At 41.8% G+C, this 25114-nt stretch overlaps 1 protein-coding gene across 2 annotated transcripts in view; it reads right to left on the bottom strand.

Moving 5' to 3' along the window:
* Positions 1-24127, bottom strand: part of Nfe2l2 (NFE2 like bZIP transcription factor 2) — a 34083-nt gene extending 9956 nt beyond the window's left edge. Inside the window, exon 1 of one of the 2 annotated variants that reach the window (XM_048345188.1) lies at positions 23939-24127. In XM_048345188.1, coding sequence (XP_048201145.1) covers positions 23939-23983 — 45 coding nt within the window. In that variant the 5' untranslated portion in view covers positions 23984-24127. Of the gene's footprint in view, positions 1-17945; positions 18682-23938 lie in introns of those variants that run through there. The other variant, XM_048345189.1, reaches the window with a different exon arrangement.
* Between the last annotated feature and the right edge of the window lie 987 nt (positions 24128-25114).

The following is a 25114-nucleotide window of genomic DNA, read 5'->3' as shown; positions in this document are numbered from 1 at the left end:
TTACCTGTATTCTAGATTATGTTTCACACTTGGCTTACACAAAGTAAGATAAAAAGAAACTTTGGACAATTCATGTTAAATCAACATTTGGCCTAACAGAAAAATGTTGGGAGCTGGTGGCTAGACCTGTAATCCCAGCTACTCAGGAGGCTGAGGTCTGAGGATAGCAGTGCCAAGCTAGCCAGAGCAGGAAAGTCCACGAGACACCACCAGAAAGCTGAAAGTGGAGCTGTGGCTCAAGTAGTAGAGCACTAGCCTTGAGCAAAAATAACCAAAGATAGTGCTCAGGCCCTGGGTTTAAGCCCCAGGATTTAGGGTCTTTTTTTTTTTTTTTTTTAAATCAAGGCTGGTGATCTACCACTTGAGCCACACCTCTACTTCCAGATTTTGTGCTGGTTGCCTGGACAATTAAGAATTTCTTGGACTTGTCTACCCAGACTGGCTTAAAACTGCAATCCTCAGATCTCAGCCTAAATTAAAGACACAAGTAACCAGCGATATGTTAAATGTTTTTGCAAGCCAATTTTAGTACTTTGAACAACAAGGTCCATATCCTAAATTAAAGCTATTCAGTAAATTAAAACTTTGGAATAGCATTTGAAATGAAAAAAAGGTATATTTTACACATGTATAAATGTGCTCCTCAACCCTCTTTCCTATTGAGAATTAAAAGGTAGTAGGTTTCTTTCTGGAAATAAACTGCTAAAAATTAGTAAACTGTATATTAGTAAACAGAAAAATTGAACCTTGCTTTCAACTTTACATTATTAAGTTAATTAAGACAGTTAAGTTACACCTTAAAATAATACATTTCTGGCTAAAAAAATCCTATATGTTCCGCCCCCCAAACAGTGAAACAGCAAACGTATTCTCCTAAAAGCTCTTTGATCCAAATATTAGTTTCTAGAATTTACAATCTAAGTTATACCTATATTTCTCTTTCATTCTTTTTTATTGTGTCCAGGTGACTATATTATTTACCTAATTAAAGCCTAACCTGGTTTAGTGTATTTTTTCCATAGATAATATCAAATATTTTTAAACAAAATCAGGTAGAGAAGAGGAATTATGTTTTTACTGTCTATATGAATATGAATTAAATTAAGAGCAATAGGAAGCCTCACAAGCAACAGAGGAGTCACTGAATTTAGAAGAATTAAACAGCAAAATGAACTCACTGACACTTTACTATAGAGTATTTACTAGCTTCTGAACAATGTCTAAAATGTTGATTTTATGGAATCGCAGCAAAAAGACTATTTTATTGTTTGTATCAATTAGTGTATTAGTTCTCTTTTGCCAGTTACTCTTAATTCCAGATGAAGAAAACCCCCGGTAGCCTCAGAGTTATGAGACATGAAAGTAAACTTCACAGTTGTAATATGGGAGGACATATTCCCTCCTTGCGTCTTGTTTCTGTACTCTGTGGAGGTTAAAAGCACAATCCATGGTAGGTAAATAAAGCAACTTATCATTTTACATACTAGATCTTTTATTACTGGACTATCACTCTGAAAACCATGCCAAGTCATAATCATATGGTATATATATTCAGAAATCATGCTGATTAAAAATTATGTATTTGCTTATTTTTAGAGTTAAATATTCCTTGATATATAAGATTCTACTCACAGTCACAATACTCACTAAATAAAATGACACCAGTGCTATTCAGGAGGCTGAGATCTGAGGATCATGGTTCAAAGCCAGCCCAGGCAGAAAAGTTCATATGTGCAATTAACCACTCAAAAACCAGAAATTGAGCTGTGGCTCAAAGTAGTTGAGCACTACTCTTGAGCAAAAGAGCTCAGGGACAGCACTCAGGCCCTGCTCTCAAGCCCCATGACCAACAATAAAATAAAATGACACAAAGTAGATGTGTTTTAAAAATACATCTGTTGATGACTACACCAGGTGACAGTGGCTCACATCTATACTCCTAACTACTCAGGAGGATTAGTTGTCAGGATTGCAGTTCAAAGCCAACAGCCCAGGAAGGAAAGTCCATGAAACTCTTATTTCTAATCACACACACACACACACACACACACACACACACACACACACACACAAAGCCAGAAGTGGACCTGTGGCTCAAGTGCCTAGAGCAAAAATGCTAAGGGACAGCAGTCAGCCCTGGGTTTAAGCCCCAGTACTGGTAATACACACACACACACACACACACACACACACACACACACACACACACACACACTCCTTTTGAAGACCAACATAATGCAATTCAAATACTTATCTACTATACTACTTTTCTATGGTTTGTGTCTCAAATTGTATTATAAGAAAATATACAACAGCAATGTCAACTGCTTTCTCAGAATTCTAGAGACGGCAAATGACAGATCATTCTTTATAGCCTGTCCATATTCATATACTTTGGGTATATAAGTGTGCCCAAACAGTATATTCATTTGCTAACTCTTCATTGTGTTACTACAGTTATGAAGTAGATGATTAAAAATTTATAGAATGATTTAAAATACAGAACAATAAAATGGAGAATGGTGAGACAAGGGGACCTTATAGCCATGTAAGCCAAGTGTACATGGTTTCTAGTTTCATTTCTGATTAACTATAGCACCATTAAAAAAAAAAAAAAGAAGTGATCTGCAACCTGTTGTATGTATCAGCAGATCTACATTCTTTCCCCACTCCCCTTCTGTACTGGGGTGTAAACTCAACGTCTCACACTTGGGAAGGAAGTGCTTTCCCATTTAAGCCATATTATCAGTCCTAAATAGGTATTAACATTTATCATTAATCCAAATTTTCCTTCTAGAGAAGTTTTAATATTATTTTCTTCTATCTTAAAAAGTTAAGACATTTTATGTTCATAAAATTTCCCAAATACATACGAAGAGAGGAATGACTCAGTAAGTTAAATCACTAAAGTACCATTCCCTGGCTCCAGAACCATCCATATCCTTCTCCTCTTTTGTCTTTCAAATGGAAAGTGGTCATTTCCTCATAGTTTTGCAGGTTACCATGTTCAGACATTTTCATAGGCTGCTTCCTGTTCACAAACAAGTTTCTCAGCAATGACTCAATCTAAGAAATATGATCCAGCCAGCTTACTGGAACCTTCACCCATTTTGCTTGTCTGTAAACTGCAAAGATAAAGTAAAACCAGAAAGTGAAGGCAGTGGAAACCTGGACTTTCCCAAGAGACACATATGCTGTTTGGGCAAAAACGGAATCAGAACAGTTAATTTCCAAAATAGCAGGTGAACCCAGCCCCCCCCCCCCACCTCCGCTTTAAAAATTTCTAAGTTCTGACTTTACCATACGATACTTCACACCTTGTTCCCAGCAGTTATTTTTTGATTGGTTGTATTGGAGCAGATTGCTGCTGGTAGGCTTCCTAGGAGTTATAGAAGAGTTATCACTACTTTGTCAAGAGAATCGCTTATTTTGACAAGCAACCTTTAGGATATGATTTTGTAATCTCTTCCCCATTTTGAATGAGCTAAATTTTATTCAGTTCTGAATGGTTTCCTCAACACAGGGAAGGCACTTCTTGTGAAGGTTTCCACTACTGTAAGAGTGATTCTACAGGAAAATAGATATATGTACATACATGTGATCAAGAGAAACTTCTGGAACCTTGGGTCTCTTTCCCTAATCTACTTCATCTGACTCACATGGAAACTGGGCATGGACTAAGCAGGTGGCTCAGATACCACTTTGAAGTCTTGCTGCATGCTCCACAGCATGTTCTCCTACAGAACTCAAATTGCAAGGGCTCTTTATAGAAATTTCTAACACTTTTAAACTCACCCAGGATATCCTTTACCCTCTGTCTGACATTTCATAAAGAAACAGTGTCCTGTTCAGATTTAACAATTAGCTAAAAATAGTAAGAATATATAGCAGCTACCCAGTTTAGGGGTTGAGTAAGATTAAATGTTGTTGGGGACTTAGGTAATGTGGTAGGAACATAAATAGTGATAGTGAATTATAGACACATATACAATGATTATATGGTACAGACTATCCAAAACATTTAGCTTTTTATTTGTCAGTCGTGGGACTTGAACTCAGGGCCTGGGCACTGTCCCCGAGCTTTTTCACTCAAGGCTAATGTTCTATCAGTTTGAGCCTCAGTGCTACTTTCAGTTTTCTGGTGGTTAGAAATAAGAATCTCATGGACTTTCCTGCCCAGGCTGGCTTCAAACCACAGCCGCAGCCTCCTGAGTAGCTAATAGTACAGGTGTGAGCCACTGGCACCTAGCACATTTAGCTTAAAAAACCCCCACAAAACTATAGGTACCTTTAAAATACTTTCCAAGGGGTATGTTTTCTTGTTTCCCTTCTTGTGGACTTTTCAGAGTGTGAAATACTCTCTTAAGGTAATAAACTACTAATGGCCCAAACTATTTTGCCAAAGTGGTTGCTAGCTATGGAAGTAATGATCAAGAGCCACAAGATTATAGTACAGTTTACCCTGCAGAGATGATATTAGCCACTCCTTGCTAGGAGGCAACAATAAATAAGAGACAATCTTTTACCTTAGTTATGAGGAAACATGAAAGAGACCAGGCAGCACAGGAGAAGTAACATTATATAACATTGAGGTGACAGCTGCCATAAAGTACAGTAGTCATGACTGAACATCCTGCCCACAAACAAGAGTTAAGACTATTTTCCAAGGCCGGGTGCAAGTGAACCTTCAAATGAAAAGGATGGGTATGGTGGCATACACCTGTAATCCCAGGACTTGGGAGGCTGAGGGCTGTGAAATTGTGGCCAGACTGTCTCAGAAGAAGAAAAAGAAGACAACTGATGAAGATGACAGCGATGACAAAGGAAGCTATGAAAATGGCAAGAACACCCAAAAATAAACATCTCTCTACTCTTCATTCATTCTTGGTTGCCACCCCCACCTTGCATATGGTTCAATTCTCCAGTTCAAGGAAAACCTCCAAATGCAAAGAAAGAGAATTCCTTCTTGCTTTTGTACTTTTTGGTAATAGTGACTCATCTCAGTTGACAGCCATTGGCTGTTCATGCCACAGTCATGGAAGGCTACTACTGCAAGGAGCCATCAGAATCACCCAGATGGCCCCTCTCATTCTGCATAGAAAGAAACTGGACTAGAGGATGTAGTAACTTGCACAAGGACAGTAGGCAACACTACCCTCATCTAATCTAATTTTACAACTCCTACCAAGTTACTTGGCAGTGAGAAAAAGATACACATACACCTCTACTTCACTCACTCACTTTTTTCTTTCGGTGCTGATCCTGGGGCTTGAACTCATCAGGGTCTACGTGTTGTCCCTGAGCTTTTTTGCTCAAGGCTAGCACTCTACCACTTGAGCCACAGTGCCAATTCCAGCTGTTTGGTAGTTAATTGGAGATATAAGTGTTTCACAGACTTTCAACTTCCTGAGCTGGCTTTGGACCTCTTGAGTAGCTGAGATCACAGATGTGAGCCACTGGTACCTGGCTTACTTTCCTTTTTTTAAAGCTAGCAGTGTTTCCCATCACAGCCTTACTACCATAGCACAGGAAGAGGCCTTTTTCATTTCTGGATGAGCACATTAAAGGATTCTAATCTTGAACTTCTGATTTTGAGCCTGGGAGACATTAGCCCACTTGCTCAATCTCCTTGGCTCCTTCGTATTATTCCCATTCCAATATGCCAAACTCTGCAAGGAAACTAAGACCTAGAAGTCTGCCTTCTGGACATTCAGACCTGCCTAATTCAGGCAGACAAGTTTTTAAGACTGCCTTTGCTTAAAACAACAGCAGTAAGAGACTCCCAGTTCTCAGCCACTATATGCATATCATCATCACTGCGAGGCCTCCAGGGTTACCTGATGAAGGGAAAACATGGCCAAAATTAGTTTAGACTCGTGAACCACCAGATCATGTGGTCAAGGCCATGTAACCACTAAGTGCACACTGTAAAGCTCACTGACTCATCCAAGGACTCCCCAACATGGAATCAAGCATTAGCTCTCTGCTTCCTCGAAAACACAAGTGTTGACATCTCTAGTACTTGAAGGTCACAAAACACTTTCAATTTACATATTTATGTTATTTAATTTCCATATTACTCTGTGTGAAAATAAGATGAAGACACTGATACTGGGTAAATATCAAAGGATATACAGCTCATCCGTTGTATTTGCCACAGAAGCAATCTCTTCAATCTCTTCTCTGAGAAATACAGCCACATGTATCAAACTGCCACTAGGAAATCCTAACTCTCCTATTTTATCCCCTGCACTCAAACACAAAGTTTTGAGGGAAAAACTGGGAGAGAGTAAAGGAAGGGATGACATTGTCCAAAAAGAAATGTACTCATTACTTGACTTATGAATAGGTAACCCCTCTAAACATCATCCTCTCAATAATAAAAATTTTATTGGAAAAAAATAAAGTTTCACTTCTCTCTAAGATTTGTGCAATATAGTTGTGGTTGGCTTCCTTATTTAAGCAAGTTTCATAAATGACACCATAAAAACAGGCCTGAACTTTTAAATGTTCTGTAATGCCCTTAACTAAATGATAAGCACATAAAGTTATATTCTCAGTCATTTTACTCAGGGACAAAATCCATGGGTGTGCTTAAATTTTTCTCATTTGGGGAAAAAGACTAAGTATCAAAACTAATGGAATATAGTTTTCCAAAGAAAATATCTACATAAAACATGGAATTTTAATCTTACTACTCTTCCTCATAAAAGTGTCATTATATTGCCTAACCATAATACTTGACAAATAGCCAACTGATCAGACTGGTGGGAATTACCACCTACAATAATTTTTTTTCTCTCTCTGGTTAGATTTGAGTATTCACTGATTTATTTACTTAGATTGTGTCTACATCTCATTTTCTTTGTAGTTTGTTAAAATTAATTCCATCCAGATTTTTGGCTGTGGTATTTGGTACAGTAGGGCTTTAAGACGGGGGGTCCCCCTGCTGCCTGCTGGCACTCCAATAGACTCCAAAACTCGACCTTTTAAGTGGTGGCTTCTCTGTTCTGAGACTGAATGTACAACAGAGAGAAAGAGAGAGAGAAGAGAGAGAGAGACAGAGAGAGAGAGAGAAAATGACTTCAAGTCAGGGTCTGAGCACTGTTTTGTCACTTAGTTGCTTAGTTTTTTCGATCAAGGCTGGCACTCAACCACTTGAGCCACAGCTACACTTCTTGCTTTTGGTGGTTAATTGGAGGTAAAGGTTTCAGACTTTCCTCTCTGGGCTAGCTTCAAACCTCAATTCTCAGATCTCAGCCTCCTGAGTAGCAAGGACCTGAGTAGCAAGGATTACAGATGTGAGCCACTAGTGCCCAACTTTCCCCTAAGGTCTTTAGAAGATTTTGTTTTGGGGCTGGGAATATGGCCTAGTGGCAAGAGAGCTTGCCTCATATACATGAAGCCCTGGGTTCGATTCTCCAGCACCACATATCTAGAAAACGGCCAGAAGAGGCGCTGTGGCTCAAGTGGCAGAGTGCTAGCCTTGAGCAAAAAGAAGCCAGGGACAGTGCTCAGGCCCTGAGTCCCACGCCCCAGGACTGGCCAAAAAAAAAAAGATTTTGTTTTGTCCCTTCACTAACTGGCTCTACCTGCCTACCCGCTCTCCTCCCCCCACCCCGCTCTCCAAGTACTTAGGTTTTAATTCGGGGTCTTAAGCTTGATTGGCAGGCACTCTACCACATGAACCGTATTACCAATTCTTTTTTGTTTCAGCTCTTTTTCAAGTAGGATCTCTCATTTTAGTTGGAGGCTGCAGATACATACCACCACATCCAGTTTTTTGGTTGTGACACTTTCATTAACTTTTTGCATGAGATAGCCTCCAACCATTTTACAGAACCCCTACTTCCCAAGTATCTGTCTTCTTTCCCCAGATGCTTTGCCATTAAGTTCAAAGATATTCAGGAATAGCTACTAGAAAAGAATACTTTAGAGCCTTTAAATAAAGGAGTGGAACCAGAGAGAGGACAAGGAGACAAGTTCAGTTCATACTTGGATTTCTCTTCCACTACTATATTGCTACTCTTCAAATTCCTCTCCAGACATCTGGAGAGAACACTAAGTTTTTGCTTTGAACCTCATAGAAGATATTCTGTCACAAGTGGAGAAGAGGGTTCTATAAGACAGCTTAACAATCTATGAAGGACAAGAAATCCAGAAAACAGGCTAGAAGGTCACCAGAGGAATCTGGGCAGGGTGTGGGACCCTTGATGATCTGAGCAACATGAAAGGTCTGGCCAGGGATTGTTTCCTGCCTCACAAGAACTAAGTCTCTGCAACAATTAGAAGGACAGACATGTGTAAGGAAAACTGTAGGAGAATGAGATATTTATAACGAAGTGTAAAACAGCGTAAGTGTTTGAGATTATGCAACTAGAGTTCAAGGATGATTTCTTTTGAGTGAACCAAGGAAATTCCAGGTCTCCACTAATCCAAACATCCTTGACAAAAAAGAAATATTATATATGGTGCCATTTGTGCAATATGTTCCATGTGCTAGGTCCTATATGTACTCCTTTATCTTACTGATTTGTCTTACAGACATGATCTACAACCTAACCATGATGAAACCCAAGCACATTCTACTGTGACTCTAACCTCTTTTAAGAAAACAGGGGGGGCTGGGGATATAGCCTAGTGGCAAGAGTGCCTGCCTCGGATACACGAGGCCCTAGGTTCGATTCCCCAGCACCACATATACAGAAAACGGCCAGAAGCCGCGCTGTGGCTCAAGTGGCAGAGTGCTAGCCTTGAGCGGGAAGAAGCCAGGGACAGTGCTCAGGCCCTGAGTCCAAGGCCCAGGACTGGCCAAAAAAAAAAAAAAAAAAAAAAAAAAAAAGAAAACAGGGGGCTGGGGATATGGCCTAGTGGCAAGAGTGCCTGCCTCATATACATGAGGCTCCGGGTTCAATTCCCCAGCACCACATATACAGAAAATGGCCAGAAGTGGCGCTGTGGCTCAAGTGGCAGAGTGCTAGCCTTGAGCAAAAAGAAGCCAGGGACAGTGCTCAGGCCCTGAGTCCAAGCCCCAGGACTGGCCAAAAACAAAAACAAAAACAAAAAAAAAAGAAAACAGGGAGAATGCTCGTTATGTTACAGGGTATAACAGGATGGCACAAGATAAAAATAGTTTGTTAAAGCACTTAGCCCTGTGATCAGCACTGGGGAGAGCCCAGAACATTGCAGCTGCTGTTAACATTGCTAGACGGCTACATCTGTTTGCCTGGGACTCATAGGTTTGACAGAGGATACAGTTGGGTTTTTCTCTGCTTGGGTGAATACTGATAATCATGATGACCGAAAGCCAAGGAAAAGACTATTACAGTTGGCTGTAAATCCATCTTAGAGGAAAACAAAAAGAGATTCTTTCTACTAGTCTATTTTGAAAACCAACTGACAACTTCTGCCTGGCTCTCTAATCTATCAGTGGAATGAATAAAGGGCAGATGAGTTTTGTTTTGTTTTTTTTTCTGAAAGCAGTAAAAGAACATGTAAGGTTAAGTACATGCAGTTTCATGGTGAGGCCAACTGGAAAAGATCTATTCCCTCATTTTTAAAAAGGGTTTTGAAAAATGACCAGTAAGAGCAGGGTATAGGTCTCATGCCTGTAATCCTAGCAGCTCAGGAGGTCTGAGGATTATGTCTAAAGCCAGACTGGGCAGAAAGTCTGTGAGACACTTAACTCAAATTAACCACCAAAAAGCTAGAAGTGGAGTGATAGTTCAAGTGGTAGGATGCTAGCCTTGAGCAAAAGAGCTGAGGGACAGTGCCTGGGCACTGAGCTCAAGCCCCAGGACAGGAACAACAGCAACAACAACAACAACAAAAAAAGGCCAGCGAAACCATGGTTTAGTAACAATGACAGACCCTCAACCAACGTGTTGATGACAAACTAAGCCATCATAAGAATGCTCACAGCACAACGCAGCAACTCCCCAACTCCAACCTCTTTCTATTCATGACAGAAACTTCCTGGCCACATCCAACTTCAGTGCTTTGCCTTTCCCAAAAGGGTCCAGTTTCCAGGTACCTTGTATAAACCTGAAATGCTACACAGGAGTACCCAAGGTTCTCTACATACCACCTGCTAAGTTAACCTTTCAGGCCTATGCACATGAGAATGCCATAGCCTAGCTTATGCCTGCTGCATTCCTGGGACTTCAGGGGAGCCTCCATGCCAGAGTCAAAATATACTGCTTTAAAAACCCCCCTCATCAAAATGCCACCTCTGCTAGGATGTCCTCTCTGAGCATCTCAGGTAGAAATGTTTCCTCATATGACACTATCATGGCCCTGCCATCGATCACAGACTTGCCTGTATTAAATATTAAGTTCCCAGAGGATAACTGACACATTTACTGAGCAACTATTTAATAGATATCATAGATATCAGGCACAGTGCTAAACATTAGTTACCAAAAAGATTATATTCCTTATCCTAGGCAGAGACAACAAAGCCATTAACTATTTATATTAATTGTGATATAAAGTATACCTTATATACTTCAGATGTGAAAATTCAAAGGGATAGATGAATTAGAGGGGACAATTTGAGATGAAGAAGATCCTGAAGAAGAATACTTGCTGCATTACCTCGGGATATTAAAATAATTTCATGTGCTCAAAGTTTCCTAGCGTATGTACATATCTAACAAATATTTGCAGAATAAGTAAATATATATTATTTAGGTTCCGAATCCAATATTTTCATTTTCATTGTATACCTAAGGCGTCTAAGGTTAGAGTCCAAATTATGTAACAAAGGCACTAAGTTTTTTTTCCCTTATTTATTGTCAAAGTGATGTACAGAGAGGTTATAGTTTCATACGTTAGGCATTGGATACATTTCTTGTACTGTTTATTACCTCCTCCCTCATTCCCCCCTCCCCCTCCCCATTTCCCTTTCCCCCTAGGAGTTGTTCAGTTCATTTACCCCAAACAGTTTTGCAAGTATTGCTTTTGTAGTCGTTTGTCTTTTTATCCTGTGTCTCTCGATTTTGGTATCCCCTTTCACTTCCCTAGTTCTAATACCAGTATATACAGTTTCCAATGTACTCAGATAAGATACAGTGATAGTGCAGGTACAACCACAGGAAGGGGATACAAGAAGATCATCAACAATAGAAGCTACGGTTTCACATCGCATGTTGAAAGTAATTACAACAGTGATATATCACCTGTTTCCATAACATGGAGTTCAGTTCACTTAGCATCATCTTATGCATTCATAAGGGCACAGCTATTAGGCTCCTGTGATCCTCTGCTGTGACTAGCCTAAACCTGGGCTAATTATTCCCTATGAGGGAGACCACAGAGTCTATGTTTCTTTGGGTCTGGCTCACTTCACTTGGTATAATTTTTTCCAAGTAAAGGCACTAAGTTTTATGCCATTTATGACCAAACTACTTGTCATACACACAAACAAAAAACTTTCCTAACTTAATTCTCAGTAACAATACTCAAAATAACTTCAAAATTAATTGAAGTACAGGCATACTCTACAGCATCTTAAGACTCATAAGCACATACCCTTTCATCATATGTCTCTTCAATGTAACAGTAAAACTGATTTACTAGAATAAACGTGATAGTGTTACAGGGTTCGAGAGAGGAGATTCCACGTCCCTCTAAGAGTTCACCACTCAGAGACAGTCTCGAGCAAAAGGATGGATTCATTGGGGAAGCAAAAAAGCAAACTGAACGGCCAGGGACGCAGCAGACTCGGGAGCTAACACTGTGACCCTTACCAGTCCTCAAGCTGGGGTTTATAAAGGAAAAAGCGTAGCATAGATGTAGGGGGTTGATGCAGGGGGTAGAGCAGCGACAAACAAATTAAGCAAGCCATTTACAGAAGCAGAATTTTGCAGTCAGGTTGACCTAATATTTAACTTCGTTTTAACAACTGCTACCATGTTTCCCTAATCAAGATGGAGTCAGCTGTATTCCCTACAATAATTGTATCTTAAAATGTCCAGTGAAAGATTTAAAAAAAAATTTATTGTCAAAGTGATGTACGGAGACACATATAAGGTAGTGAGTAGATTTCCTGTCAAACTTGTTACCTCCTCCCTCATTGTTTTCCTACCTTCCGTCTTCCCTAACAGTGAAAGATTTGGAGAGAATAGGAATATAACTGCTGATATTAAATAAATTTTCTTAGAGGATACTATTTCATTTAAGTTGGTGGTCAAAAAAAAAGACAAATGGGTAAAACCACTTTGCCTTCATAGTGTACAAGTTTTCTCTTTTTCTTTCCCATCCTAGAGCTTGAACTCAGTACCTGGGCACTGTTCCTTAGCTTTTGTGCTCAAGGCAAGCACTCTACCACTTGAGGCATAGCTCCACTACTGGTTTTTTTGGAGGTTAATTGGAGGTAGAAGTCTCATAGACTTTGATGCATGGGCTAGCTTCAAATCAAGAGCCTCAAATCTCTGCTAGGATTACAGATGTGAATGTGTGCCTGGTTAAATTGTTTACTTAAAGCATTAAGTTATGACCATGGCATTTCTGCCTATCCCCATATTTACAGTTTTCCTTACTCTTACCTCAGTACTCAAAGTTGTTAAAAGGGTCCAATAAAAGCCTACAGAAATGTGACATGTTCACCTCCTTGAAAATTAAAAGGGAAATGTTTATCTTTTTAGGCCTATCTCCTTGCAGCTGTGGACTTGGATATCAGTCTAAAAATTGCCATATCAAATAACACTGCTGTCTGTGTTAAGGGATTTAGACAAGTCACTCTACCTGACTAAATAGAATGAACCTATCCTATCTGGTCTCTAGAATTTTCTATTTCTATATACATTCTATGATCTCACTCCGTATGCCACCTTTCCTTGGGAATAAAAGGTATTATTAACAGGCTGCCATCTGAGGGAGGGGGTATCTATATAAAACAAGGAGTAAGATTCTGAGCTTCCTTGAAAATAAGTGGAGACATCTAGGCTTAGCACTTTTTCTGAAAGTTAATATCCTCCAAGATGACACAGGATGACACCACCAAGCTGGGAGCGTTTGAAATTGTGTGAGGCACAAGTGGGGTGCTTCCTGGTAGCCATAATGATGCTAAGAATCAGGAAATGGGGACAGCCCTCTACTCTAAAGAAAAGTTGGGCCCATGTGCCAAAAGAACTCCATTTTGAATGAGCTCCTGAAGGGAGAAATTTTAATTTCAGTAAAGGAGACCTTTTTTAGCATCAAACAAAATGCCCATCTATAGAAAAAGAAAGGAGGAAGGAAAGAGTAAAACTAACAAAGGAAGGATAGGGATTATGGACATTACAAATCCTTTTCCGGCCACAGCAATCAGTGTGAATAAGTGACTTGACCTCTAAACCTCTAAAAATGGAGAGACCACCATATACTAAATCAGAGAAAATGTGCAGGGCTATACACATATGTACATTCTATATAGTACTAGCAGAGTTTCATTACATGTTCATTTCTTTTTCTTTTTCATGAAATTACTGTAGTCAGTCCTCCATGTCCATGGGTTCCCTATTTATAGATTCAAGCAAACCCAAATTGAAAATACTTTAAAAAATCTTTGGAGGCTGGGAATACAGCCTAGTGGTAAAGTGCTTGCCTCACATACATGAAGCCCTAGATTCGATTCCTCAGCACCACATATATAGAAAAAGCTAGAAGTGGTCCTGTGCCTCAAGTGGTAGAGTGCTAGCCTTGAGCAAAAAGAAGCCAGGGACAGTGCTCAAGCCCTGAGTTCAAGCCCCAGGACTGGCTAAAAAAAAAAAAAACACACCCAAAACTCTGAATGCATACACATTTTTCTTGTTATTATTCATTAACAATATAGTAAAAACTATTTGTACTGAACTAGTTTATTATAAGTAATCTAGACATGATTTAAAATGTAAGAAACATTTGCATAGATTATGTGCCAATGCTGAACTATTTTAAACAGGGAACTTGAGCATCTATGAATTTTGATATCTAATGGGTAGTAAGCACCAAAGGCTCTCAGATACTGAGGGGTGGTGTAATTAGATGTTTTACAACCCCAAAGATTGGGTCTCTTTACAACAAAGTGAGTAGATAACATGAAGTAAGAGTAATTGTTTCCTTGGGAACTCCTGTAGCACACACAATCACTGAAGCTTGATTGCTCAATTGTTATCAAGTGAACTTTGAAAACCTAAAGCACACATAAGCCACAGGTCCCAGGAGCCCCATACTTTTAAGAGTCCTGTCAGGACTGAATAGAGAAGATAAAGAATTTTTACCTTGGGGAGTCATTTCTACTCACATCCCTCAGGAAGGAAAGACTTTATCTATCAAAGTCAATAGAGGAGATAGCTGGTTAAGCAGTTCTTAGGATACTTCCCTAGCTGCTACATACTAAGGGTGGCTCTTGGATCAATTTGGAAGCTACTGCCCCAACAATTCCCCCAAACATGCAACATAGTAAAGACATTTCTAGTGAAATGTGAGGTTCTGTCTCTGGAGGAAAAGAAAGACCCACAACCCTGATCTCTGTACTGAGAACCAATGTGAGAACAACATATAGGCTTGTGTCATTTCCATCCCCTCTCCCCAAGTGGCATAAACTAAAATGGCCCAGTTCCAGTCCCTTGGGGTTAGTTTTGCAATGTGATAAAAATCATTTCATTAAGTTTTACTGAGAATTACCAAGAGCAAAAATAATTTCTTCAAATATTGACAATTTTTCCTGTGAAAAGTAAAAAGAAAAAAAGGGCTGGGAAGGTGGCTCAGTGGTAGAATGCTTGCCTAGCATGCATGAAGCCCTGGGTTTGATTCCTCAAAACCACATAAAGAGAAAAAGCTGGAGGGGTTGGGGATTTAGGTCAGCGGAAAAGCACCTACCTGGCAAGTGCAACGCCCCAAGTTCGGCCCTCAGAGAGAGAGAGAGAGAGAGAGAGAGAGAGAGAGAGAGAGAGAGAGAGAGAGAGAGAGAGAGAGAGAGAGAGAGAGAACTGGAAGTGGCACTGTGGCTCAAGTGGTAGAGTGCTAGCCTTGAGCAAAAGAAGCTCAGGGACAGAGCCCAGGCCCAAGGACTGGCAAAAAAAGTAAAGAAAACCTGTGATTTATTTTTGGAGAGTGTTTTTCATCACCAAGATTATTTTTTTATGTCCAAACCAGGACTTGAACATGGTATCTGACATCCCCACTCATTGACTGGACCAACTGAGCCACTCGTCCAAACCAGGATTTTTAAAGTTCAGTGAAAAAAAATCTTTTAGGGGAAAGGAGGTTAAATGGAAAAAAAAAAACCCAACAATTTCCTTCTTCAACACTCTAGACATATAAGTAAGGCTCTGTGGATCTAGTATAACAAAAGGAACCAAGAAAGATTACAGGTCCTGGGTCAGACCTCAAGCAATCAGTGGCAGCGGTATAATCAATCTATCCTTACCCTATCTATCACTCTACCTCTGTGCCTGCTCCCCTCACAGAAGGCAACAATGACCAAAACCATTCCAACTTTAGTTCTAATACCTTAGGCTTGCTTCCTCTGATACAACAAGTTTATATTGAAGCACAGCCGAAAAGAGAGTATCAGCCTGGAAATAAAGGAAAACTTACCCTCTTTTTAGTGAGATGGTCATTGCCATACATAGTTAAAACAACCCCTAATTCAGGTCATTTATCTCATATGTCCCACCCTGAATGTCAAACTACATGCCTGACAAGGAAAGAAAGAACAAGTGATAGAAGAATCAATTCAAGAAAAAACAAGTATATATTGCATAAAGCCTAACTCTAACACTGAAATTCTCCTGTTTCAAAGACTTTAAACACAAATCACGTACATCACTAGTATAAAACCTGTAAGAAAAAATAAGAGTAAGATACCATTTTCAAAATCTTAAAGCAATAGGAATAACATGAATTTCAAATTCCTGCCAACTAGAATGAAAGCACACAATTCCCTGAGAAGTGACCACATACAGTATATACTCGACCAGAAAGGCACTGAATGTGACTGGTGTTAGACCAAGCAAGCTCTCTCTGGCAACCTTGGGGAACTGAGGAAGGTGGCTGTGAGTACAGAGGGTTAGGAACTAGGCCAGCACACCAAGGCCTCTCAAGTAGGACTACTATGGTGTAACCTTCCCTTGTTTCCCCCAACTTGCAGACATTTAGAATTTAGGCCCTGGTTTTAAATATGTGAACCAGAAAAACATTCTGAAAAGTACAAGTAGTAGTTGCTGTAGTCAGGATATATAGATTTGGTGTTTATCAGAAGGCTACTGAACAAAAAATACAGCTGCTAAATATTACCGTTGAAACTTAGAGGTTCTTTCTAATGGAGAAATATAATGAAGTCCAGGAACAAAGAACATGCTAGAGTACCACAGAGTTAGGTCCTGACCTTAAGACTCCAACCAACACCTTATCCTAGATTCTGAGCACTATATTCTCATTGTCTTTCCATATGCTATCCTCAAATAATCTAGATTGCAGGTTACTCATAGGGCACATTATTGAAACATGGAAAAATTGTTACTTGGGAACTGCCTTTTAATAAAAAGGTTATCACTTAAATCTTCACAAGATATTTATATTTTTAAGAGTTGTGTTTACTGAATTTCAAACATTCACCAGATACCTTAAAACACAGTCCCTAGGGCTGGGAATGTGGCCTAGTGGTAAAGTGTTCGCCTCGTATACATGAAGCCCTGGGTTCGATTCCTCAGCACAACATATATAGAAAAAAGCCGGAAGTGGTGCTGTAGCTCAAGTGGTAGAGTAATAGCCTTGAGCAAAAAGCCAGGGACAGTGCTCAGGCACTGAGTTCAGTCCCCAGGACTGGCAAAAAACAAAAACAAACCAAAACAGAGTCCCTATGTTTAGGCATTAATCATAGTGGTCAAATATAAAACACTTCATTACTTAAGCCAAACATCTAAACCAGCTTTTCTAAATTGCTATAACGTGACCTTCAGTAGGCACAAATCACTAAGCTAGCTATCATAAGGCACTGGCTCTTTACATGACAACACAGAGGAATCCATAACAATTGTAGCTAAGCCCACTCCCAAATATTTTGATTGAAGTATTTGGCATGGACATTAGTATTGTAAATACAAATGGTGAGATTAACATACAATAAATTTTGAGAACCACTGCTGTAGGAAACAAAAGGAAATATAAAACACGGAAGTAACTCAAATGTCCATCAACTGATGGTGACTGAACAAATCAAATGCATTTTATCTACACAGTGGAATATTCAGCAACAAAAAGGATTAAGACATACTGAAGAGATGTTGTAATGTAACAAGACCGAGTTCTGAAAACATAATGCAAATAAACCAGTCACAAACTGGGCAAATATTAGATGGTTCAATTTATGTCAAATGTCTAGAATAATCAAATCCATATTAGAAAAAACAACAACTGTGATCTTGGAGAAAATGGACAGAGGCTATACAGGGGTTGGAACTTCTTTGGTGGGACTGACAAACACTGGGGTTGTACAAGCATTGGGGTTGTACAACTATGACTATATTGAACTGCCAAATTAAATGGGTGACTTGTATGGAATGTGAATTATATCTCACTTAAAGTGTACACCCAGTTCTCAAGAAGCTTACAATCTAGGGGCTGGGAATGTGGCTTAGCGGTAGAGTGCTTGCCTAGCATGCATGAAGCCCTGGGTTCGATTCCTCAGCACCACATAAACAGAAAAAAAACCAGAAGTGGTGCTGTAGCTCAAGTGGCAGAGTGCTAGTCTTGAGCAGAAAGAAGATAGTGCTCAGGCCCTGAGTACATGCCACAGGACTGGCAAGAACAGAGAGAGAGAGAGAGAGAGAGAGAGAGAGGCTTACAATCCAGCTCTGGAGAAAAACGAAAACCATACATGTAAGACAAGTATTTAAAGGCAACAGAAGACAACTGCCTAAGTAATACAAAATATAAAAGCTATACACTCAAAATAATGTATAATATGAAAGCCAAACCTGTTGTTTTTCTTTTTTTACTCATTTTTCTTCTCTGATTTGAAAAGCAGAAGTCAGATCTTGTTACTTGCTAGTGATTCTACACACTCCAAAGTTTCAATCTCTAATTTAATATAAAAGGCTACTCAGCATGGCCAAGGAATTTTAAAATAGATTCTCCAGAATGCAAGTTGTTGGCAGACTGCAGTACATTCAAGAGTCATCTATCAGCAGAGCCTTTGAAAGATGGGACTTGGTACTTCAAATCCTACTGATGTCCTGGATTTGTCTTCTCCACAACCATAGTCTGGGCCAAGTATGATGACTTCTAACACACACAGAGAAAGACTTTTAGGTCTAGAGCTGTAGCTTAGTGGTTAAGTACTTGCCTAGTGTGCACAAAGACCTAGGTTAAATTATCACTGTTCAACATGCATGTACACACATATACAAAGACTTTCAGACATGAAGCTTTATAACACACAGGTAATTATAGAATATTTGCTATAATGATTGGATTAGAAGTGGTTCCTATCCTCAGGAGTTCTTAAAATTATTTATATAATCTATTTAGTTGCTGTGGCAGGGGCTGAGACATAAAAATATTCAATTGTAAGACAGAATTTGAAGTCTTTTATATAGGGGTTAATGTAAGAATAAAATTTACACTTTTCCAACACTGTGTGGGAATATAAATATTATACATAGTGAAGATCTCCCTACCCTCTCCCTTTCACTGCCCCCTCCCAATACAGGGCTTCAATTCAGGGCCTGAGCACAGTCCCTAAGCTTTTTTGCTAAAAGCTTGGTGCTCTACCACTTAAACCGGAGCTCCACTTCTGGCTTTTTGCTGGTTAAATGGAGTTAAGAGTCTCATAGACTTTCCTGCCTAGAGTTGACTTTGAACCATGATCCTCAGATGTGAGCGTCCTGAGTAACCAGGATTATAGACATGAACTGGTACTTTCCAATTTTTAACTTTCATTTTCAGAAAACATACCAGTAATAATTGCTGAAGTATTAGCCTATGGCCTGAAGTCTTTCAATGTTTGTTGGCATTTATTTAAAAGCAAGCAGCAATAAAATTTCAGAACTATCTGTCCATCAAAAAGTCCTACAGCGCATTTAATATAGAAAAACCAGACAATAATTTCTAAAACAATTAAAAAATAAACACTATGAAATAAATGTGGAATGTACTATTCTCAAAGCTCCAAGTAAACTTCAACCAGGTAGACTTGAGCCCTAATGGTTGCTCCAATTCAGAAGTGCCAATACAGGACTAGTATTTAATTTGAGCCAACTGGTTTCTGCTAGCTCTTTTCAACTCAAATTCCCCTCCATTCTACCCACTTTCTTTCAAACTAATTTAACTTTATCAGTCAATACTACTGTTTTTTTGGCAGTACTGATTTTTGGACACAGAGCCCCATGTTTGCTAGGAAGGCATTCTACCACTTGAGCCAAAACTTATTTTGGGTAACTACCTCAACATAAAAAAGTCAGTAAACTGGGGAATGTACCAACTAAGAAGGCAAACAAATGCAAAGGCTTAAGTACCTAAGGGCTTTAATAAAAGAAAATAGTCACTGGAAAACATGTCAGAAAGCCACCATTGAAATCCTGGAATTTTAAAAATGGCTGTTGTATCAAGAAATAGTCCTGCCTCCCTAAATAAAATTCACCTAGGTCTATTTCTTCTTGAGAAATACAGGAGGCAATTCCATAGGTGGTTTTACTTTCTCTCACTATAATTAACGGAGTCTACCTTCCCCTTCTCACAGTTATTATTAACAGTCCTGCTAAGTGGAAAATGTACAGACATTAATCTTTTCCATTTCTGCCTTTCCTCTCAATTTTTCCTTAGTCTATTCATTTGTAAAAGGAGAGCTTTTACACCTGCTTAAAGTTTAAATAGTCTTGGGTCCAGTTTAGGGAGTGGTCATTTGGAGTCCTTGGAGGCAAGCTATCTAGATTTGAATCCTGTTCGCCATTCAACAACTGGGTCAAGAAGCTCGAGGATTCTTGGCCTTCTCTTTCAGTGCCTCCTTCCTAATCTGGAAACCTCAGGCTATAGTATTTCCTGTACAGTTATTATGAAATTATGCAAGAGACAATTATATTGCCTGGAATGTAGAGAAATACCCAATAACTTATGTTACCTTAGTGCAAAATTCTTCTTGCTTGGGCTGGGGATATAGCCTAGTGGCAAGAGTGCCTGCCTCGGATACACGAGGCCCTAGGTTCAATTCCCCAGCACCACATACACAGAAAACGGCCAGAAGCGGCGCTATGGCTCAAGTGGCAGAGTGCTAGCCTTGAGCGGGAAGAAGCCAGGGACAGTGCTCAGGCCCTGAGTCCAAGGCCCAGGACTGGCCAAAAAAAAAAAAAAAAAAAGTTAACCTGGATTCAAGAAAAATTAGAGATGAAGTATTTATGCAAAATCCCCTATAAATGTTTTCAGTCAAGTCAGAGGATATATCTAGAGAGAAAAAAATACAGTGCCTATAGTCCAAAGCTCCCTTTATGCAGCTTTGTCAAGTATCATTCATCTTGAATAAAAATAATTTTTTTTTTTTTTTGGCCAGTCCTGGGGCTTGTACTCAGGGCCTGGCGTCCCTGGCTTCTTCTTGCTCAAGGCTAGCACTCTGCCACTTGAGCCACAGCGCCACTTCTGGCCATTTTCTGTATATGTGGTGCTGGGGAATCGAACCCAGGGCCTCATGTATAGGAGGCAAGCACTCTTGCCACTAGGCCATATCCCCAGCAGAATAAAAATAAATGTTACCAAAAGCAATGTATTTGGCGTTCAACTCTTCCTGGTAATCCTACAGAAAGAATGGCTGTTTGGTAAGTTTGGTTTTAAGGACCCACTTTAACAAGAAAGAAACTTCAAAATGGTCCTAGTTATTTTTAAGGAAGAAAGACTGGTAAGAATTGTGCATTTACCTTCCACAATGTCTCAAGAGATTTCCCACATCTAAAATCAAGTTGTTCTTCAATTAATATTCATTCTGGAGATGAGATTTCTCTTTGTGTCTGACTTTTAAAAATAATTTCATTAGTCTAGTCCAAGATCAGCTTCATCCTTTGTGAAAGTGTTTTATCTCTCCAAGACATCTCTGAGAAAGTAACAGGCAGTTCTTTCTATCTAATGGAGATACAAAATCTTTGTGTTTCCTTATTGTACTGTTTAACAACACATTATTTTTTCTTAAAAAAAATTAAATTAGCATACATTAATAGTACAGGAAAGTTTCATTGTAATAATTCCATAGATGAGTAACAGTATATTTGACACAAGTTCATCCCCCCTATTATATTCCCACACCACATCTCCTCTCCTACACTCTTGAGCGTGAAAAACTGATATATTAGTATCGCTTCACTTTGGAGTTTCTCTGGCTTTTTGCTAAAACTTTTAACTCTATTCAATTCCTTCTGGACTACAAACTATGATTTTTTAATAGACATGAAGCTGATTCTATATTTTACTTTTTTCCTACTCTTCAAATATGTACATTGATGTCTGACTTCAAAGGTGGAAATGCCTTATCAATTGAAAATTTCATATGTAAGAGAAATCAGTACATATTTTGTGCATTTTGTATATGGTATAGTGTTCTATAAGCAAAAAAAATTTAAAAACTGAAATTCATTTACATCATGTATCCTTCAAATATATAGATTGCTAATGAACAGCAATCAAAAAGTATTTTTGTCATAGAGAATCAAAAGAATAAAATCCTAATAATTTCTGGAGCCAAGTTTAAGATGAATAATTTTGAGGAGGAAGAAAAGGTATACTTAATGCACTGTCAGTAACTTAAAACCTTACCACACACTAGGTTCTAGTGGCTCACACCTGCAATCCTAGCTACTCAGGAGGCTGAGCTCTGATGGCTGTTCAAAGCCAACCTGAGGAGGGAAGTCAATGAGACTCTTATCTCCAATTAACCACTGAGAAGCTGAAAGTGGTGGTAGGGCTCAAAGTGGTAAAGTTCTAGCCTTGAGCAAAAAAGCTCAGGGACAGTGCCAAAGACTTGCAATGAACAAATAAATAAACACATAAATAAATAAATCGGGGGCTGAGAATGTGGCTTAATGGTAGAGTGCTTGCCTAGCATGCATGAAGTCCTGGGTTCAATTCCTCAGTACCACATAAAAAAGGCCAGAAGTGGCGCTGCTCAAGTGGTATAGTGCTAGCCTTGAGCTTCCAAAGAAGCTCAGAGACAGTTCCCAGAACCTTAGTTCCAGTCCCAGGACTGGCAAAAAACAAAACAAAAACAAAAAGCCACTTTTACCACACATCTTTGGGATCTGCCTAAAACCTTAAGAGCTTTAACAAATTTACTGTCCTATGAAGTTATATTTTTTCCCTCGAATTGAACGTTATTTTACCTTAAAAAATCCAAATACAAAAAAAGTATCTACTCCTTGAAAAGTTCCTACCAAATGTGAACAAAGTTTTTTCACTTTTAGGACAATTTATAAAACTTACTATCAAGTGTTCTAAAACCCAAATGTCTCACCCTCAGTTCTTACAAAAGGAGAGGAACACTCAAAGGGCATGAGGGGGAAAATTCTGAAACAACAATAATAATAATGACTTAAAAAAAAAACCATATGGGGCTGGGGATATAGCCTAGCGGCAAGAGTGCCTGCCTCGGATACACGAGGTCCTAGGTTCGACTCCCCAGCACCACATATACAGAAAACGGCCAGAAGCGGCGCTGTGGCTCAAGTGGCAGAGTGCTAGCCTTGAGCGGGAAGAAGCCAGGGACAGTGCTCAGGCCCTGAGTCCAAGGCCCAGGACTGGCAAAAAAAAAAAAAAAAAAAAAAAAACCATAAAGGACCATTGGGGTAACAGTTGAAATCACAAAAACTTAGCAGCAGTTTAAAGAGCAATAGAAATTCTAATCTACTCTTACCCAGGATAGTACAGAACAGAAAATCCTGCCTTACACTTTATGGAATTGCAAATCTGTAATGCTAAATCCAAAGACAAAGCCGCGGGGGGGGGGGGGGCACAATTGCGCAACAGATTCGCAGCTCCAACTTGTCCTTCGGCCCCCGCACCGACCAGCTCGCACGCTACTGGCAGGAAAGGGCCAACTGAGGGCCTCTGTGACAGCCAACCCGCCGCTGTCACCCGAGGCCGAGGCTTTGCACACGGCGTGGGCCACCCGCGCTGCACCGCTCCCCAAACAAACCCGAGTCCTCAGACTCGAGTTCCCCGACGTCGTCCGCACTTTCTACCACGGTGGCAAGGGGACAACTCTGGGTCACCAACACCAACCCTTCCCCTGGCCCGGTGGAGCGGTGGAGCCCGTCCCGCCCGCCGCACGTCGAGGTTTCCGAGCGCGAGAGGCAATCAGGACTTTCTCCCCCGCCCCTGTGAGCTGGGTTTTCTAGAACATGGCTTTCCAGGCGGGATCGCACGCACGGGTTACGGGGCTTAGGGGCGCCCGCAGACGGCCGGGCTGGGTGAGCGCGCCGCGCCGCGGGGGGCGCAGATTCCGGCCGCAGGAGACCTCAGCTCCCCCGAGAGCGGCCCCGTGACTAGGCACATTCCGGCTGGCTCCGGGTCTAGGGAGCTACTCGGCCCCGGAAAGGGCCGGGCCACGCCGGCTCAGACCGCTAGCGTCCGCCCCCTCCTGTCCCATTGCCCGGACTCTGGGGACCAGGGCTGGGCGTCCCGGCCTCGGGGTTCAGGTTGGCGACTGGATGCGGTACCGCACCCCAGGCCCGCGGCTGCCGCAGCCCCCACCCTGACGCCCACGGGGGCGCAGGCAAGTGACAGTGGGACCGGCCGGCCACGTCCCCACGCCACTCCCGGCTTCACCCGCCCTCGCTGGGTGCCCCCAACTCGACTCCGGCACACACAGCGGCTGCGGGGCCCGGCCACTGCTCTCCGAGACTCAGACTGTCCCTCCCGGACCGAACGGCCCACGCGCGCCCCGACCCCCCCGCCCTGTCATTGTCGCGAGCGCCCGGGAGGCCCGCGGCAGCACCTGCTGGGACTGCAGTCCCGGCGGCGGCAGCTCCAGGTCCATCATGCTGAGACGAGGTCCGTGTGCTGGCGGCTCCCCGACGGCGACCCAGTGCTGGTGGCTGAGGAGCGGCGCGGACGGCGAAGGCTCCTCCTTAGGGATCCCTAGCACTCGCCGTCCAGCAACTCTGCCAGAGATGCAGGGCGCTCCCCCACCCCCCCCGCCCCGCCCCCCGAGGGCGGGGCCAGAGCCCGGCGGCCGAAAACTCCCGCCCCTGTCACGGCTGACGCATAGGGCTGAGGTCCCGGGCCACAGAGGGGCAGCGCCGAGGCGGCGGGCGCGGCTCCCCGCGGGCGGGGCGCTGGCAGCGGTGTCCTTCTCCCGCTCTCCGCGCGCGCTGTGTCCTCCCGCACCAAAGGGCAGCGCTCTCGCCGCCGAGATGAGTTAGTTGCCGAAGGTCGATCGGGCCCCTGGCGCTTTGAACAGTTTAAACAGTTAAACAAACGCGCTCGGAATCCCGGCTGGGCGCGTCTCGGAGTTGCGCCTCCCTGATTTGATTCGGAGTTTCAGAGCCTCGCCCCAAGCTTTATCTCACGGCCGCGGCCGCGAGTGGCGCCAGCTCCGGGGAAGGAGGAGCTCAGGGCCTGGGCCCCGGCTGCCAGCTGCCCTCTGGCCTCGGGCCCCGGGCCTGGAGGTGCAGGCCACGCTGGAAGCTCGTGCGCGCCCTCGGCCGCCCTCGGCTCTCTCTCACGCGACTGCTCCCGCCACGGACGGACAGAGGAGGCCTTGGGGCCGCCCACTGAGGGCCCCGGGAGCGCGAGGGGCTCTTTGCCCACCAAAGCAGGGCGACGTGCTGTCGCCTCTTCCAGAGCCTTCTCGGGACTCACACTACTGCGGTTGCCTCCGGCAGTTGTGTACTTTCAACTCAGGAACTCGTGGGCCACTGGTGGCTGAAGCCCCACCTAGCTCCAATCCTTCCTGAGAGGGTCTCCTGCCTGTGTGCAGCCACCGGCAGTCCTCCTGCCTTCCCGCGTGCTTAGGATCTACCTTCTAGAAAAGGTTCATGCTCCACTCATACCCGAGATGACCTTCCCAAAAAGAAAAACACGAAGTGCTTTTGTGTAGTCTGGGCTGATTATGTAGAAAAGTGCAGGGTCGATGAAGTATGCTCGCTGATATGTTAATAGTTGTGAAACT

This window comes from Perognathus longimembris, chromosome 4 (genome assembly GCF_023159225.1).
Source record: "Perognathus longimembris pacificus isolate PPM17 chromosome 4, ASM2315922v1, whole genome shotgun sequence".
Classification (NCBI taxonomy): Eukaryota; Metazoa; Chordata; class Mammalia; order Rodentia; family Heteromyidae; genus Perognathus; species Perognathus longimembris.
Note: the sequence above shows the minus strand (reverse complement) of the source record. Positions and strands in the feature narration are given on the sequence as shown.